Source organism: Coenobita brevimanus, chromosome 85 (assembly GCF_032717465.1).
Source record: "Coenobita brevimanus isolate Jiangsu-jjx chromosome 85, ASM3271746v2, whole genome shotgun sequence".
NCBI lineage: Eukaryota > Metazoa > Arthropoda > Malacostraca > Decapoda > Coenobitidae > Coenobita > Coenobita brevimanus.
This window is the reverse complement of record NC_137038.1, coordinates 8,940,944-8,960,667: the sequence shown is the minus strand read 5'-3', so window position 1 is coordinate 8,960,667 and position 19,724 is coordinate 8,940,944. Positions and strand designations below refer to the sequence as shown.

The following is a 19,724-nucleotide window of genomic DNA, read 5'->3' as shown; positions in this document are numbered from 1 at the left end:
CGTAACGGACTTCAATAGACCGGAATTCGCATTTATCGGAATCAAGGAGCTACCGGACTAAATTCCTATATATGTCAGAAGAAGTCCGATAAAGTCAGAAGCAGTCCGGACTGCCTGACCACTTCAGCTATGTTCACCACAATAAGGTAAATAAAAGACATGTTTATCAGTGTACAGTGCAGTATTATTATATATATATTATACCATTTGATTAATATAGTGAAGTTATAACACAGACAGCACAGCAATCATAGTCAAAACAGTTTAAAAACCATTTGTGCAATCCGGACTAACGTTTGATATATCGGAAAAAGTCCGGCTTAGTAGGGGGAAGTCCAGATGTCGCTTTTATCGGAATTTCGCATTTTTTGGAATGGCTTGGGCCCCAATTAGCCCATTACAGTGAGGTCTTACTGCACATCCTCCACTTCCAATGAAACGCCAGAGTACAACACATCAGAAATACCTAATGTTGCAAGGCACAGCATCAGATATGGTATTAGGCTGCGTGCCACAGCTGCCATCACCACTGCTGGCTTTGTGGATGCTGGCTTGACCACTGAAGGAGACAAGTGACTTGTAGTTGATCACAATAAAGTCAAGAGGGCTCAAGAAATAGTTATGGAATCCCTGGATCGGGAATTTGATGATCTTTGTAAGATGGCTGAAACTGACTGCATATTCTTTGACGGCCATCAAGACACAACTAAAGTTATGCTGAAAGCAGACAACTCAGACTGTCAGTTCCCCAGCATCATCAAAGAAGGGCATTATTCTGTGTGCAGTGAGCCACTTGGAAGACATCTCTACCACTTCACTCCTGAGAAAGGCTCAAAGAGAAAAAAAACCTGTTGAAGTTATTGCTGATCATCTAGTAGATTTCAAGAAGGGTATTGATAAATGCCTGCAGGCTATTGAAGGTGATTCTACAAAGGTTAACACCGGCTGGGAGGGTGGTTCCATTCATTGGGAAGAGGTCAAGCTTTGCCGTAATCTGATCTGATTGGTTTGTGTCCTCCACACTAACGAGTTACTCCTGCGACATTTTATCACGGCAGTGGGTGGGAAGACCTTGTCAAACAAGTGGACAGGTAACACTGGGAAGATATCAGACACTGCTACAGAACTTGAAAATGATCCTTCATTCACCAAACTCTCAACTGGAAAGCATCTTATTTCACAGAGTGACAATGTCGTAAAGGATCCCTACTGATCAAGCATATGGGTATAGGATCACTCAGGCCATAAGGACTAGAGACCTTCCCAAAGATCTGGCCCCTCTTGAAACTGGTCCAGTGAAAAATTCAAGGTGGTCGACAACAGCAAACAGGCTTTGTCACATATGGGTTTCAAAACATGGCCTTCAAGGCAAAACCCTCAACAACTTAAGACTGATAGTGGAATCCATTGCTGGTGTGTACTACCCCTGCTGGTTCAACATCAAAGTAAAAAGCTCTTGGGCAGAAGACCCAAACCATATCTTGTTTCAGCCGGTTAGTTTGGCTTAAAAAAAAAAAAAAAAAAAAGCTGAAGTGGGTTCTGTTTTGCCAACCATCCAGCACTTAGCATGGTATGCATTCAGCAAAATGATAATCCAGACACCCTTGTGCTCAGATGACAGTGAGAAGAGGAGAGCTGGTGTCCAAATGATTGTTGACATGAGAGGTGGAGATGATGATACACTGGGAGATCTTTCTATACATTCCAGGAAGGCACCTTCCACCAACCACAGTGCTTCTTCTCCTCTGGAGCAGTTAAGACTGGTTTGACGGGGTATATGAACTTCCCCTGACATGTCTGACTATAGCAGAAGCAAAGAAGTTCATTGACAAGCCCATGCAAGTTCCACAAGGGCCCTGTCATGCTCTGTCTAAACAGAGGTGTGTGTGAAACAAGTCACAGAGACAGCAGGCAGGGTGTATACACATGAAAAACATGAGGGCTATATCAGACACCAAGAAGCAAGTCAGCTGCTGATGTTCAAGAATGAATCAAAGAAACTTGATATAGCCTGTGTTTAATTTTTTTTTAAACTGATGTCATTACTTTCTAATATTGTTTATGATTACAAGGATTTTTCATGCTTACTAGGATATGTTTTATGCTTACCCATTTCAACAGAAAATATGGAAAGGCCATGCCCACCTGGTAAAGAATGAATCAGAGTAACTCTTCACCAGATGGGCGTGGTGATTCCACCTATAATAACAACCTCACGATTTCGTGTAATTTTGGTAGGTAAGCAACACAGATAATTAACTGTTAGATTGTGACTGCAGGAAGTGAGTGGAAAAGAACAAAATTGGGGTATTCAAGGAAGCTGGCAGGTCGCCATCGGCAGTGTTTACGAGCGATCTCTCCAATTTGCGGCATTGTTTACCAACCACCGCTCTGACTGGATATGTCAGTGTATCACACATTCTAAATCCTCATTTATAGCTTTCAGTGGTAAGTTTATAAAAATGCCCAGTGGCTATGGTAATCCGGGAATAATGAGTAACCTGTGAAAGACTCATTTCAACTGAAAATATGGAAAGGCCGCGACTGTTTGGTAAGCTCAACAAATTGATGACCTTTATGACAACATGGAGGTAGCTGAGGGAGACAACGACACCGCTTCCACACTCAACTTTAAGGGGTTCCTGGATGAGACTGATGAGGATGAAGCAGCACAGAGGTGGCAGTATGAAGCAGCAGCACACTCACTTCATGCTGAGAGGTAATAGTCTGCCTCAAACCTAGGAACCCTTCCCCCCATGTCCTGGTCATATTGGTTGTAGTGGCCTAAAGTGGCAAACGACCAAACTGCCTCATGCCAAAATGTACATAAGATTAGGTTAGGTGTGGCTTAAATGTCTTCAGCTTAACAGGATCACGACCAAAAATAAATACAGCTGGAGAGCCCTGAACTCCACCCCCCTCCCCAGTCCATTCATGCAATGCTGTCAGTCAAAGTCAGGCAAGAATCTTACTATCTATCTAACTATCTATTGCCAGACGCCTCAATCCCGTTTGGGGTGGCCACAAACAAATCGCCTCCAAGTCGCCCTGTCACCCGCCATTTCACTGCCCTGCTCCCAACTCACACCCCCCTCTCTCATATACCTCTCCACCCCATCCCTCCATCTCATCCTCGGCCTCCCCCTCCCTCTTCCCCCCCTCCACACTCACATACACTCTCTTCGTCAGTCTTTCACCCTCCATCCTCTCCACATCGCCAAACCACCTCAGTGTGTTCCTCATAACGCTTCCTATCACATCCACATCCACACCACAACGCTCCTTTATATCCTCATTCGTCAGCCTGTCTCTCCATGTGACTCCACAGGCTCCTCTTAAATAACTCATTTCCACTGCTCTCACTCTTGACCTATGTCCTTCCAACAACGTCCAAGCTTCACTTCCGTACGTTAGAGTTGGTATCACAATACTGTCATGTAGTAACTTTTTCACTTCCATGCTCACTTCCCTGTTTCTTATCACTGCTTTAAAAAAACCAGCAACCTTTCTTCCCTGCTGTACCCTTTCAAGCACTTCACCCTCCAAACCTCCATCCTTACTCATCACACTACCCAAGTACTTAAACGTACTCACATTTTCCAATTCCTCACCATCCAACCTCACTATACATTCACTGACTTCACCTCTCTCAAAGACCATCACTTTACTCTTCGGTACATTCACCTTTAGATTCCGTTACTTACACACTCTCCCAAACTCATCCACCAAGCCTTGCAGCTCCCCTTTGTCTTCACTCAACAACACAGTATCATCTGCAAACAACAGTAAAGGGAGTTTCCAAACACTATCCTCTCTCACCAGGGCCACTCCAACATCCACTACCCTACCTTGTACCTCTTTTATTACCCCATCCATGTACAGATTGAACAACCATGGAGACATGACACATCCCTGTTTCAACCCAACCTTCAAAGAGAAAAATTCACTTAGTTCACCATCCACACGCACTGCAGCCTTTGCACCATCGTACATACTCTTCACAGCATTCAACAACTTCCCATCTACTCCATTTATTCTTAACACTTTCCACAATCCTTGTCTATCCACCCTGTCATATGCTTTCTCCAAATCCATGAAAGCTGCATACAACTTCTTTCCCTTCTCTAGAAACTTTTCCACTAAAGATCTAAGAATGAATATCTGATCTACACAACTTCTTCCCTTCCTAAAGCCTCCCTGTTCTTCTCCAACTAATTTCTCTGTTCTTTCTCTAACTCTGTCAATAAGTATCCTACCATACACTTTTCCTATTATACTAAGAAGACAGATGCCCCTATGATTACCACACACTTCTTTTTCCCCTTTTCCTTTGTACAAGGGAATAATTATACCTGACTTCCAATCCTCTGGGACTCTACCTTCCCCCCAGGCCAATCTGCACATCTTCCACATCCATTCTACTACTATCTCTCCCCCATGGTTCAGCATTTCACCACACACTCCATCAATTCCTGGGGCTTTCCCTGATTTAACTTTCTTCATTGCTTCCACGACTTCTATCCTACTGATTTCTTCCTGTCTTCTCACCTCTCTCCTTCTCCCAGCCATTCCCCAGCCACTTATACTTGCATTACTTCCATCCTCTATGTTCAACAATTCCTTAAAGTGTTCTCTCCATCTGCTCACTTTTTCTCCCTTCTCCACTAGTAATCTACCATTTTTATCTTTCACTCCCCTGCTAACTTCACTTCCACCCTGTCTTACTCTTTTCACCTCTTTCCAGAACATTTTCTTACAGTCCCTCCACTTTACACTCAAACTCCTTCCAAATTCCTCATCCACTCTCCTCTTACTCTCTCTTACTAATCTTTTCACCTCTCTCTTTCTTTCTACATATAACTCTCTCTTCCACCTCTCAACTTCTTCCACGGCCCTATTTCTCATCCATTCTTTGTATGCTTTCTTCTTTTGTGCCACAGCTTGTCTCACCTCTTCAGTCCACCACGCTGTTCCTTGCACCCCCCTCCGTCTTCTCTTCCTTCCACACACCACATCACATGCTGCACATATTTCTTCTGTAAATATCCTACAGACACCTTCCACGTCTCCCATCTGCGCAAATTCATATTTGCCCAATCGTTCCTCCACTTCTCTCTTATACTCTGCCTTTTTCTCATCCTCTTACAATATTGTTAATTTCCATTAAATATGCTTAACGAATTTCTTTTACAGGTTATTAGTGTTCGCTGGTGATCTATCTGATGTAGGTTTTGACCATTTGATGTTGGTGTGTGAGTAAGGGGGGCACCTTTTCCAAGATGACAGACATGCAAGTAATTTTCCCCAAGTAATTAATTATTTCTAACTCGTGGAATTCTCAAATTGCAGCCAGTACCCAGTCTCATAAGACCATGATTTTGCAGATCCTACTGTATGTGTTGTTTTCCGAGAGAAGTTTATATGCTTTTAATGAAACGTAGATTTACCATGTTAAATATTATGCACTCAAAAATAAAGGCGGATTTGAATTCTTCACATCCAAAAATATATTTTCAAAACCCCTCACTTAAGAAATTTGCACAAATTAACTTTCACCTCCCACTTTTCTTTTCAGGTTACACTATGATAGTCTCTATTCTCCTTTCACACTTTCCTGTAAAATGTCCACGCCAGTTTTTCTATACGGCATGGTGTTCTTTCTGACTTTTTCCTGCCGGCTTCGGCTGGAGGGTTTGGAGGGCGGGGGAGAGCCTTCTTCTTTGCTATCCTTATCTCATTCTAGTAGTTCAATTACTCTTCTAGGAGCTGCCTAACATGGGCCAACCGACCTACTGCAGTTATCCTCTCTTCTTATGTTCTTATGTTCACAATGATGCACCCTAATGAATTCATCAGCAACTTAATAATGAAACAATTTTTATATGGAACAACTTTAAATGCGTACTAGCTATACATACTTATTGAGGCGTGAGTGTTGCAGCTGTTGCAAGCAGGATGATATGTTTTCAAGGGCTCCCAGTTGCATCTGCAATGACTTTTCAAGATGCTTCTTCCGTCTTAGTAGTGACAGCGCCTGAGAGAGGGGAAGGATGCAATATACTTTATGTGAAAATATTTGTGGTAGGTGGGGGCACTCACCATCCACTCACTCGATGTAGTGCTGCTGTCGGGTGTCTGCACTTTCCTCTCCTCCATCCTTCTTTCCTTCCATCCTCTTCTGTCTTCCTTTACTTCATTCTTTCCTTGTCCTTGTGCCTACGGGTAACTTTACACTTCCTCTTTTGTCTTTCTTTCCTTCATTCTTTCCTCTTCCCTCTGCCTGTGGGTGACTCTACACTGAGTGACAAGCCAAATGGTTTCCTGTACACCAGGAAAACGTTTACTACGCTGGGTGGCAACCATATAACCAAATTTTGGCGTCTGGTGGTTTAGTGAGTAATTATTGCGCTCCAATCGGATTGAGCTGGTGAAGGTTTATATCCAAGGGGTGGTTGGGGTTGATTGCTCATGTAACGCCACTCAGGGATGAGTGAGGCTGGTCACTCTCATCTTAAATGTCGGGACCAACTGCTTAGCCCCAGACTCCTACGCTCCTCATGGGGCAATGTAGGATTGGATGATGGATGGATGGATGGTGAAAAAATATAAATATACGAATATAGCTGTCAATCCCCTATTGCCCTCTTCTTGAGATGCAGCAGTGTCAAGTTAGGCTACTAAAGTCCTATACATTTAAGGATACATGTCAGCCTATTCCCTTGGTGACACTAAATGACTAAAAAGCCTCCAGCTACCTCTTAAAAATCAAACTTATGCAAGTTTGCACTCTAATGGGGATGTTCTAACCACTTGACCACCCGTTTAGGAAGGTATGTGTGTGTAATGTAAATTTAATTCATATTCCATCTGCATCTATCCACACTGTACACTATACAAGCAGTCTTCATTCTAAGTTAGGGGAGTGTTCTACAATATTACAGCATATTCATGCAACTGTTAGTTACTTTAATTTGGGAGGAACTGGAAAAGGTTTACAAATAAATAACTACAAGGCCTGTTCGGGAAGTATCTGACCTTAGACTCTAAAAAAATAAATAGCTAACCTGTTGAGCTACGACACTAATCACCCTCAAAGTAGATCTCATCTAATTTGACACATGTAGCTCAGTGTTCTTTCCACTGCTTGAAACATTTTTCAAGTTAGTTTTTGGTATCTCCTGCAGGTGCTTTGTCGCATTCATCATGATCTCTTCTCTCAGATGAATGTTGTTCAAGACATGCCGGGATGTGCAAATTGCAATCTAGACTTTCTGAAGACTTATCACTGGAGATGAGACTTGGGTGCACCGATATGATCCAGAGACCATATCACACTTATCCCAGTGGAAGCATACAGGGTTGCCTCGGCCAAAGACAACATGAGAGGTCAGCAGCAAATAGAAATGCACTTGCAAACTGACAGTTTTTCTTTCTACTACCATGGTGTTGTGCATCACAAATACACACCAGAAGGTCAAACTGTCAACAAACACTACTACCTCAACGTCAACCATTATCTTTGTGACGCAGCTCGACAGAAGAGACCAGACCTTTGGAAAGCAGCAAGTTGGAATGTGAACCATGACAATGTCCCTGCCCATTATTCTCAACTGACTCAGGAATTTTTGGCCAAGCACAACATCCCACAGGTCCAGCAGGCCCCCTACTCAACAGACATGGCTCAATGAGACGTTTGGTTGTACCTCAAGCTCATAACTCCATTGAAGCATTCCTGACTTGAGATGAGAAGAGAGATCATGACGAAATACCGAAAACTGACTTTGAAAAACGTTTCAGGCAGTGGAAAGAACACTGGGCTACAAGTGTAAGGTCAGAAGGGGGATTAGTGTGATAGCTCAACAGGTTAGCTTTTTTTTTTTTCTTTTTTTTTAAGCATATGGTCAGACACTTTCTGAACAGATTTCGTAAACTTTAGTAGACAAACTTTGTCATTTACTACTGAATTAACAGCAAGCATTAGCATCAAAAAAGCAACTTGTAACAAGGACTTCCTGTGCAATGAACAGTATCATCATCATCATCATCACCATACAATCCTACATTGCCCCATGAGGAGTGTAGGAGTCCAGGGCTAGGTAAGTTGGTCCTGGCATTTAAGATGAGAGTGACCAGCCTCACTCATCCCCGAGTGGCTTTACATGAGCAAAAAACCCCAACCATCCCTTGGATATAAACCTTCACCGGCTCAATCCGACTGGAGCGCCGTAATTACCCACTAAACCACCAGGCGCCAAAATTTGTTTATGTGGTTACCATCCAGCGTAGTAAATGGTTACCTGGTGTACAGGAAACTATTTATCTTGTCACTCAGTGTAAGTCACCCACAGGCAGAAGGAAGAGGAAAGAACGAAGGCAAGAAAGACAGAAGAGGGAGTCTAAGGTCTAGAACATATATTTAAGGCTGACACATGCAAGCATGTTGGTGGATTTAGAATTTATATAATTATTTATTCTTGTACACAACACTATTAAAAATATGCCCGTTCCCAAAATCCATGGTCCCCAAACACCGACAGGGCTCCCTCACACTAATACCCTCTGTCTGTTGTTGTGGCCTAGGCTCAACTGGACATGAATTTGGTGGACTGTAGGCTGTAGTTGCTCTACTTCTTTGGGAGTTTAAGGTGGAAGAGGAGGAGTATTTGCATACACAGGCAACAAAATTGCTTTGTTATATCAGTGTCACCATGTGAATGTGTCCCTCTCAAGCATGGCCCACTGTCTACTGAAACAAGAGGCCTACACTAGTACTGTAACAGACAATCTCATTACCCTCTGCAAGGTGTTAGGGCCAGGGTACCCTAGTTTAGTACAGTGTACTGAATGGTATATAACCAACCAATTCTCCTTTGGTGGCATTACATGATCAAAAAACAACTCTACATGAAGCAACTGTAAATGACATACTGTGTTACTGTACATGATTGAAAGTCACCTCTAGGGAATCGAACCTACCTCACAATCAAGGGCACCTCTCAGGAGGAGGCCTTCTAATCCAGAACTCACCTGTATCCTGGACCCAGCCTGTAATGCCCCCTTGGCTTGCTGTCGCAACTGTCCTGCTTCTTCCGTCATTCTTCGCACTGCTCCCTCCACATCACTCTGTGCTCGAGTCAACTCAAACTCCGCTGTAAAGTTGAAGTTTAAGTTTACAATCTTTGTTGTTGAAAAATGCTGCTATATTTTGCAACACATCCCTGACTCCTTATCAGGAGTGATTATAATATCTAACATCACAATCACTGACAAACCCCCAAAACTTTACAGTCTCTCCTATGCTGAATAAAATCAATTAGTAGAATAAGCTTCCCTCACCCAGTTCCATCTCGGTAATCTCCGGGACAGACCCATCGCCTGGCATGATGAACTTGAAGAATGTAGTGCCTCTGTGTTCTGTGGCTGTGGCACTACCTTGGCATACCACAGTACCCACCAGGAGGCGCAGTATATCGGCAGAACCCCCTGCTACTGCTGCACCAACCAGGGAGTACAACTGTGGCAGGGTAAAGAGTTGGGGGGCTACTGAAGTGGGGTCGGCAGACTGGTGATGGTGCTGATGAATGGTGTTCAATAAGCGGTCACACATTTCCTGCAACATACATAATGACTGTTATAACCATCATCACTGTCACTACTACCATTAGCATCACATCACTATTATACTATTTTGTCATCACCACCAGTATACAGTCAGGTTTTGGTATGTCAGTTTGGTATGCAATAAATCTATAGAACACTAAACTAAAAGTTACACCCAATTTCACAATATGATGGAAAAATTTGCTTGTACGATAACTGTGGTGGCTGCGTACAACAAACCCATGAGTACAAGGAGCCTTCCATGCAAGCCGACAGTTAGATGCCTGAGCCATGATGACTGTCTAGTGTTTGCGTTTGCTGTAACTGTCTCCCGTAAGGCCACTGAAATACCACCTCTGTTGCCAAACAACTGTGCAAGTGCACAACGAATAGTGTAGTGTGCAATAATAAGTGGAGTTATAACTTTTTTTTGTTAAATACTGAAACTAGTGACTTAGAAATCATTTCTGGCAAAGGTGCTTCCCCAAGGAGAATGCATGGTGCTACTGAGGGTGCTGAGGGCAAGCATAAAAAGGTAATATATATATATATATATATATATATATATATATATATATATATATATATATATATATATATATATATTTTAATTAATTAATTTATTTTTTTATATAGATACTGTATTAGGTTAAGTGACCCTTGGTCCCTTCCCTATCCCCACTGAACCCATGTTATATGATCATTATGTGATTAGTTTGCACTTGATGTAGCCCAATCGCATACTGGGGCGTGACTGTATGCAAGTACAAAAAAAATTACTATCATCATTATCATCATCATCACTGTCAACACAAAACAATGGGATGTGTACACTCCACTCTACAAGGCAGTGGTACTTTCTTTTTTTCTTTGTTTTTTTAACAAGTGATTAATTACAATATCCATTAACTTCCAAGAATTAAGAAGGTCTCCAATAAATTGGAAAAAAAAAAAAAAAATCCATCTGATAACTAAAAGGAAAGACAAAAGCTAAGGAAAAGGGTAGTCCTTATGGAAAAAATCATCACAGTACCCATATGGTCAAGTGCAATCAATCAACCCACCTTAAGTACCAAAGTATCAACCATCATTCCTTCACTGATTCCGCCCCATCCTGCTGCCTGCTTTACCAAGCCCCAGGCATATCGGGCAGGAGATCTGACAAAAACCCGAGCCCCCCATGCCCCCCAGCTCTCCCTACCGCGCAGCTCACATGCACGGATCACATCGGATAATGGCAACAGTTCACCCTGCCTGCTGGGAGGAGAATACATTATCCACCTAATTCAAAACCATGTCCTTTTCAGTTTACCTTCCCCATCCAATGACATTTTTACTGAAATAAATATAGACTTTTTAATATTTTTAACTTCCTACCTTTGGATGATTTAATGCAAATTACGAAAGGTCTCTGGTGCCAAACAGATTAACCCTTCACTCTGATGATACACTTCACTGATTTTTCCTGGTACCTCCAGATGACTATTCAGCTCTGGGAAGATCTCTTGTAGCCAAGAGTAAATGAAGGCTATATTTACCCCATCACAAAGTATCTCCATGGTTCAATACACTGCTTCAAGACAGCAAGGTTGAAATGATAAATATGTCACTGGACTGAAGGGGCAAATGAAAATGACGGTAAATGCCTACAGTTCATAAATTCTCTCCTCATACTAAATAAAACAATCAACACCCATGCCTCTCCCTCCCATTTCTCTCAAATGCACACAGTACCTCAGACAGTAGCAACAGCTCATCCTAACTGCAATAAAAGGAGAATATATAAATCTTTCATAATTGGCTTACACACATGGATATGAGCTGCAGTTACTAGAAATACAGTACTTCAGCACACCCTGAGATTGGCTGCCCCAAACTGATTCTGTTCTTTTTCAAATCAGTGCTGCTGATGACTTTTCATTGGCTTTATTCACCTCTGTAGAGCACTGTTCTCTTGCATGGGGAACTAACCACAGAGGACTCTTATTAACACTGTGGAGCTAAAGACTTTAATCTCATAACCCTTCTCTCACAGACTCCCTTCAAATGTTCTCTCTCTGCCACAACACTGCATCTTTCTCCCTCTCTTATTACTACAGTATATCAATGGTCACTGTTCTTCTGATCTGTCTGCATGCATCCGTCCTCTATCAGGGAGGGTCTAGCAAATGCACTCTCACTCCTTTTCTGTTCAGTTCTCTATTACAGTATAAAAATTAACCACTACTCCTGGTCCTAATGTGGTCAACTCTGCAACTGTCTTCCTCAATTCAATATTTCCCTCTACCTAGGACATTCAGTCATTTAAATGAATGTTAGGGCAACATCAAATAAAACAATCTTTATTTGGGGCTTCTTTAAATAAAAAACTTCTCGAGAAAGGATACACTGTTGAAGGCTTTCAGACCCATTGCTTTATCTGTATTACTTCAAGTTGGAGTGCAGCTGACATTCAACAGTGAGATGTGGTGCAGCTAGCAAATCTTGTAACTGCTACAAACATAATGCAAATGTAACCATCATCATCATCACCATCTACAGTAATCCTGAGTTGCCCCATGAGGAAAGTAGGAGCCCAGGGCTAGGCAAGTTCGTCCTGACACTGAAGATGGGAGAGACAACGTCTCACTCATCCCTAAGTGGCATTATGTAAGCAATAAACCCCAACTACCCCTTGCATATAAACCTGCACTGGCTCAATCTGATTGGAGTGCCTTCATTACTCACAAAACCACAAGGAGTCATAATTTGGTTATATGGTTACCACCCAGAATAGTAAATGGTTTCCTGGTGTACATGAAACCATCTGGGTTGTCACTCAGTGTACAGTCATCCATAGACAGAAGGAACAGGTAAGAATGAAAGAAAGAACGACAGAAGAGGAAGGAAGAGAGGAAAGGCCAGTTACCCGAGAGCAGCACTACATCGAATGAGTGGATGGTGAGTGCCCCCATAACTCCATAATATTAGGTACAGCATAAAATTATAAACTACATTCACACAAAACCAGTTATCAAAACTCTACCATTAAATTTTCTATTACAGTACAGTTTGTAAGAAACTGTGGATTTCAAAATCTAAAATACTAACAGAGCTCCTTATTCATGTTTCCATAAAGCACCCTGAAATTTCTGAATGAGCTCTGATACTTTTTTGTATGACAACAACAGCAGCACTGACCTGAACATATGCTGGAGGACGTCAGGGAGACAACGAGGGGTCTGAGTGCCACGCCTGAATGCTGCTTCACACTCCTGTAACATCATCATCATCATCATCAACATTATCATCATCATCCCAACCCTAATTCCCATTTATAAGGCTGGGTGAGGTAAAGCATCCAGGGGAAGAAAAATAAGAGGAAGATGACGAGAATGCACAAACCTGGAGAACTATCAAACAGCACCATCATTCACAACCCTGATTCTCACCTAACTGGGAGAAGGGGGAAGAGAAAGTACAAAAATGGAGAACTATCAACCTTCACCATCACCAATCTTCCAGTCCTGATCATCTCGGACTGAGAGAAGCAGGACTCAGACACAAATAAAGAGAAAGCACAAATGTTGGAGAACTAATGAGTAACATCATCATAATCCATCCAATCCTACATTGCCCCAAGAGGAGCGTGGGAGCCCGGGGCTAGGCAGTTGGTCTCGACATTTAAGATGAGTGACCAGCCTCACTCATCTCTGAGTGGCATTACATGAGCAATCAACCCCAACCACCACTTGGATATAAACCTTCAGCGGCTCAATCTGACTAGAGCGCAATAATTACCCACTAAACCACCAGGTGCCAAAATTTGCTTGCATGGTTACCACCCAGCATAGTAAATGGTTTCCTGGTGTACAGGAAACCATATGTCTTGTCACTAAGTGTAGAGTCACCCACAGACAAAAGGAAAAGGAAAGAATGAAGGAAAGAAAGACAGAAGAGGGAGTGTCAAGTCACCCGTAGGCAGAAAGACAAGGAAAGAATGAAGGATAGAAAGACAGAAGAGGATGGAAGGAAAGAAGGATGGAAGAGAGGAAGGGCAGACTCATCATTATTATTATCCCAGTTCTAATTCCCATGAGATAAGGGAAGATAAATTCAGAAAAAGGAAACAAAGCACAAAAGTTTGAGGACTCATTCAACAGCACACCCAGTAAACTGGTTCATATCATATCATCATATTGTTTATAAAGGCTCCTACATGCTTGCATGTGTCAGCCTTAGTTACCTAATGGCGGCTCTCCACACTGATTGATCTCTGGTAGTCGCCCTATTCAGTCCCTTATCCCTGAGGTCACACTCTATGATCACATCCCTGGCTTTTTTTGGTCTGCATCTTGCAACCCTACCCCCAACGTTTATACTTCTCACCGTCCACACCCAACTGTCATCCTCCATCCTCTCAACATGCCAAACCATCTCAATCTACCCTCTCTCATCACACCACTAATACATTAAAATCACATCCTTCCTCTCAACTCTTCAATCACAATCCTAGCCCTCCTAGGCCTCGCATTCATGAATGCACTAAACATCCATCTAAACATTTGTCATTTCTGTACATTTGAACCTAAGAATATCCTCTTTCTTTATGCCCAGGTCTTACTACCATACAGCATTACACTCCTAACACATGCTGCATACAAAGATCCCTTAGTACGGAGGGAGAACCCTCTCAATGTTCGAGAAGTAACAGCACCCTGATCTTCCTCCAACCATTCCTAACCCTAGCCCCACCTCCAGCACATAGCATGTCCTCCAAATAACAAAACCCAAGAGACTCTCCCGACAATCTCTACATGCTCTCCCCAACAGACTGCACACATGATACTAACATTATTTCATAGACTATCTGTAATACCATTACATCTCTTACAGACCCATTTATCACAAGCACTGCACAACAGAGTTACTTCCCACACACTTGTGGCAAACTGCACATGGCCACACTCCCTCTGCTTTGATGGTACTGCCATCAGGTCTAAATGTCATCACCTGTTGTATCCGTAATTACTCTCAAACCCTTGTGTCCCATTCCATCTCTCCATTTCCAAAATCTTTCCTCCACCTCCATTTCATTGTTTGAAATCAACATGATGTCATCTCCATACATATCCCATGGGAGTCCAGTTCTGAAGTAGCAATGTGAGAGAGCTTCAAGCACTATGACATAAGGGGCTCAAGACTGGCCCCTGATGCACATCAACAATTCAACATTCACAAAAAAATTGTCACTCAAATCTCCATTCATTCTCACCTGGGTGCAAGCACCCACATACACAGCCATAACCACTCTAACCAGCCACTCCTTAATCCCAAGCATTCTCATTGCCCACTTCACCATGTCCTTAGGGACTGTCAATGGCCTTCTCTCAATCAACAAAAACAAAGTAGGCTACATGAAATGGATAACTTTTCACATTTAATGCATATATATATATATATATATATATATATATATATATATATATATATATAGCGTTGTGGTGTTGATGTGGATGCGATAGGAAGCATTATGAGGAACACACTGAGGTGGTTTGGCCATGTGGAGAGGATGGAGGGTGAAAGACTGACGGAGAGAGTGTATGTGAGTGAGGTGGAGGGGGGAAGAGGGAGGGGGAGGCCGAGGATGAGATGGAGGGATGGGGTGGAGAGGTATATGAGAGAGGGGGATGTGAGTTGGGAGCAGGGCAGTGAAATGGCGGGGGACAGGGCGACTTGGAGCCGATTTGTTTGTGGCCACCCCAAACGGGATTGATGCGTCTTGCAATATATATATATATATATATATATATATATATATATATATATATATACAGTCTGTCAAATAGATATATACATATATATATATATATATATATATATATATATATATATATATACACCTTATTTATCAACCTCACCACCCTTATGCTATCATAATTTGCAGCAAAGATTTTTTTTATTTTTTTAATGTAATCCTCCCTTAAAAGTGATTTCCACTTCTTTGATTTGTTAAACACTGCATTTACAGTATTAAGTCTATTTATCTATCTATAGTCAGACACAATCCTGTAAGGGGTGGCCACAAACAAATCATCTCCATGTTGCCCGGTCTCTCGCCATTTCATTGCCCTCCTCCCAACTTACACCCCCGTCTCTCATATACTTTTCCACTCCATCACTCCATCTCATCCTTGGCCTCCCCTCCCCTCCCCTCCCTCCACCTCACTCACATACACTCGTTAGTCTCTTGCTCCCCATCCTTTCCACATGGCCAAACCACCTCAATGTATTTCACCTAACACTTTCTATCACATCCACATCCACACCACAATGCTCCTTCACCTCCTCATTTGCCAGTCTGTCTCTCCATGCAACTCCACATGCTCCTCTCAAATAACTCATTTCCACTGCTCTCACTCTTGACTTGTGTCCTTCCAACAGGGTCCAAACTTCACTCCCATATGTTAGAGTTGGTATCATAACATTATCAAGCACTGACCCTTTTACTTCCACACTCACTTCCCTATTTCTTATCACTGCTTTCAAGGAACCCGCAACCTTTCTTCTTTGTTGTGCCCTTTCAAGCACTTCATCCTCCAAACTTCTATCCTTACTCACCACACTACTCAAGTACTTAAAAGCACTTACATTTTCCATTTCCTCACCATCCAACCTCACTGTACATTCAGTGACTTCATTTCTCTCGAAGACCATAACTTTACTCTTCCCTACATTCACCTTTAGATTCCGTTTCCTACACACTCTCCCAACTCATTCACCAAGCCTTGCAGTTCCCCTTCTTCATTTAACCCCTAAAGTACTAATACGATCGACTGATCCTTTTCCAGAATTTCGCTTGATGCCTAATAGAATTGATCGATCCTTTTCCAGAGTTTCGCTTGATGCCTAATAGGATCGACAGAGGAGCCTTTGTAAAAAACTGCGTACACTAGGCTTTGGCCTGATTGTGACATATATTGATGAAAACCAATGACAACTAAGTCCTGAGTAGGGAGGAGGGAGGATCTGGGCCCCTATCCATGGTGGTGGTGGGGGGGGGGATTCCCCCACCACCTACCACTACTACCCCAAACCTTTTGTTCCCTCTCCCCCTCCCTCGCTTGTGACTGGACTCACAGCTCCTCCTACCAACCCTATAAAGCTGATTTTTCCATGCCACACTCCCCCCACCATTCTCCCCCCTCCATCCCTTCATACTCCCTCCACCTCCAGCTACTTAGATCTTGCTGTGGCTACGTGATAAACATTCGGCACATGAGAATAATATATACATTTTCTGGTGTGTAAAATCAAGAGCTTTCATTCTATAATGCCATAATTTATGTTGGTGCAATTTTTTTTTTTCTCTCTCTCTCTCTCTCTCTCTCTCTCTCTCCGTATATGCAAGGGTTGCCAGTGTCAATTTTTGACAATCTTTGAAAAAGCTAAGGTATAGCTCAGTAACCAGTTGGTCTAACATGCTCTGGTTTGCAGCATAAGGTGTGTAAATTCAAGCTCTAAACCTTGGGCATAACACTTTTTCCTTCTGTAAGAGTCGAAAAATCGGCTCCATACACAGATTTTCAAGTCAGTACGGTCAAGAGAATCCAGGCATTTAGGGGTTAACAATACTTGGTACAGTACAATCTGCAAACAGCAATACAGGGAGTTTCCACACACTGCCCTCTCTCATTAGGGTGGCTCCAACATCCACAGCCCTACCTTGTATCTCTTTTATAATCCCATCCAAATACAAACTGAACAACCACAGGGACATGACATGACACATCCCTGTTTCAATCCAACAATGACAGAAAAGTGAACTCAGTTCACTATCCACACACACTGCAGCCTCAGCACTCTCATACACACTCTTCATGGCAGTCAACAACTTCCCATTTATTCCATACACAGTATATATTCTTAATATTTTCCACATTCCGTGTCTATCCACTCTGTCATATGCTTTCTCCAAATCCATGATGGCTGCATTTAACTTCTTTCTCTTCTCTAGAAACTTTTCCATTAAAGACCTAAAAATGAATACTCTCTGACCTACACAACCTTAGTATTATCAACAGTATTAGGTAAAAAAAAAATAATTGTTACAAGATGCATGCAGACCTGTGAAGTGAAGGTGGGTCTTACTGTGGCACGACACCACTGATGTATGCAAGCACCCCAGAATGTGAGTCGTGCCACTGTGGCCACCGTGTCGTTAGGGTGAGGCATGGGGCTCATCAGCACACGCATCCTGGCATCGTCGCGCCACTCGTATGGCAAGTATCCGCCCCCGCCCTCCATCATACTTGCGCCTCACATACACTGAATAACAATAACATCATACACTAATTATAATAACTCCTTCAATACAATGATATATTTTGTTCAGTCCAGCTACTTCCAGACAAGTTTATTCATGTTAGACAATAGTGCAGCATACAGGAGCTTCTAAACAAGCACCTGTAAAGTGTGGTATTGTCCGTGAGCAAATTTTCTATCTTCATAATTGAGAATATATTTTTATGTTTTTCTTTCTTCACTGTGCAGAAAGAATGTGAGATTGTTCACATATAATACAGTACACGGCATTTGCTGTTCCGATCAGTCAATATTCCTTTTTATTCCTAACTGAGGTAACTTACATTACCGTACCTAAACTAATTCAACAGGCCTAACCAAACTAATTAACCCCACCCTAACCTAACTTTACTAACCTAGCTGCAGGGTATGAGTGTAAACAACAGCAATAATACCAATCATCAGCATACAGTAACTAAAACACTACAAACTATCCATTGGTGCTACTATTCATCAGCACTCTTCAGTAACACCAATATTATGCAAATAACAATAAGAATTAACTATTGTGAAATAATTGCATTTCTAGAAGATGGCTATCACCTTCAGAGGCTTATTAACTTACATTTTCTCCTACTGTGCTGCTACCATGAGTCACAAGTGACAACACTGCTGTCTAAAAAAAAAAAAAAAAAAGGAAAATTTTCAATTACGTTCACTGCATCTAAGAAATTACCACACATTAACGATACGGTGAGATATGTATGGTTCACCTGGCAAAAATGACGAAAAACAAGCACAACAAAGGAAATACCTGCCCGAGGATAGTAACAATCCACACAATATTAGTACCAGAAAAAACACAGGCAAGTCATAAAGTAGCTACAAAAGGTATATACACTAACACTTAAAACTACTTATTGGTACCTCGAAAGCAAACCAACAAACAACAGAATACAAGAAATTGTTCACCTTGGATGCCTCAGTGTTTACGTCTCTCTTTCTCTCTCGTTATTTTCGTTCACAACTAAAATAAATTTTCCAGTCACTTGCTTTTAAACTTTGAGTCGTATCTCTTTCACGTTAAAAAATATAAAAAGAAAGCTATGCGAATGATACTCTAATTATTATTATCATGCAATATGCTACAAAATGTAAATATTTAATTCTCGTAAGAATTTAATGTTTCAGTGGTGAAGGACGTGGTTATTAGGTCAGGTATCTTGCTCCAACTGTTACCAGTTCAGAGCATATATAGGAATTAATAAATTATAAAACTCCCTTCAACTTCGGTATATACTTATGCCTTGGCCTTGGCTTCTTCTCCTTTGAATCCGAATCTGAATTTTCACGTAAAGTTGCGGGAAGACGCCATGGGACGTTTACCCTCGGTGCTCATAAGCCTCTGAGCCTGTGGCTGGTTATTAACCCAAAATCCTGGGATACTAGGCCACTGCATCTTCCAGGTTACCACAGTTACCTCCTCAAGGTGTTACCCGCCTGACGTACACACACACACACACACACACACACACACACACTACAAAACTCCCAGCAATGCAGCATTCGATGATTCGTGCTGTCTGGGTATTCACTGCTTCGAACCTTCGAGATCTGTAGCCGTACATCGACTACCACGCCCCCAACGCACGATTAAGCAGCCGTGTTGTGCTCAACATCCCTCGCCACCCTCGCACAGCCCACAAGTGGAAATCGTTGATCCCCACCCGCAACTACATGGGACTTCAGGCCCGTTGCCAGGGTGGGGGGTGTTGAGAGGGGCGGGCGACCCCCCCCCCCACCTGTCTAAAGGTTTACTTTTTCACGGTCCGTTTTCTTCA

The 19,724-nt window shown here is 42.3% G+C and overlaps 1 protein-coding gene across 1 annotated transcript in view; it reads right to left on the bottom strand.

The window, feature by feature from the left end:
- LOC145410466 (charged multivesicular body protein 7-like) overlaps positions 1-18,887 on the bottom strand; it is a 52,528-nt gene extending 33,641 nt beyond the window's left edge. Inside the window, exons 1-7 of the mRNA XM_080280619.1 lie at positions 18,856-18,887; positions 17,707-17,907; positions 12,781-12,854; positions 10,665-10,854; positions 9,337-9,610; positions 9,028-9,149; positions 5,919-6,034 (exon numbers count right to left, since the gene is read on the bottom strand). Coding sequence (XP_080136745.1) covers positions 5,919-6,034; positions 9,028-9,149; positions 9,337-9,610; positions 10,665-10,854; positions 12,781-12,854; positions 17,707-17,889 — 959 coding nt within the window. The 5' untranslated portion in view covers positions 17,890-17,907; positions 18,856-18,887. The remainder of the gene's footprint in view (positions 1-5,918; positions 6,035-9,027; positions 9,150-9,336; positions 9,611-10,664; positions 10,855-12,780; positions 12,855-17,706; positions 17,908-18,855) is intronic.
- Between the last annotated feature and the right edge of the window lie 837 nt (positions 18,888-19,724).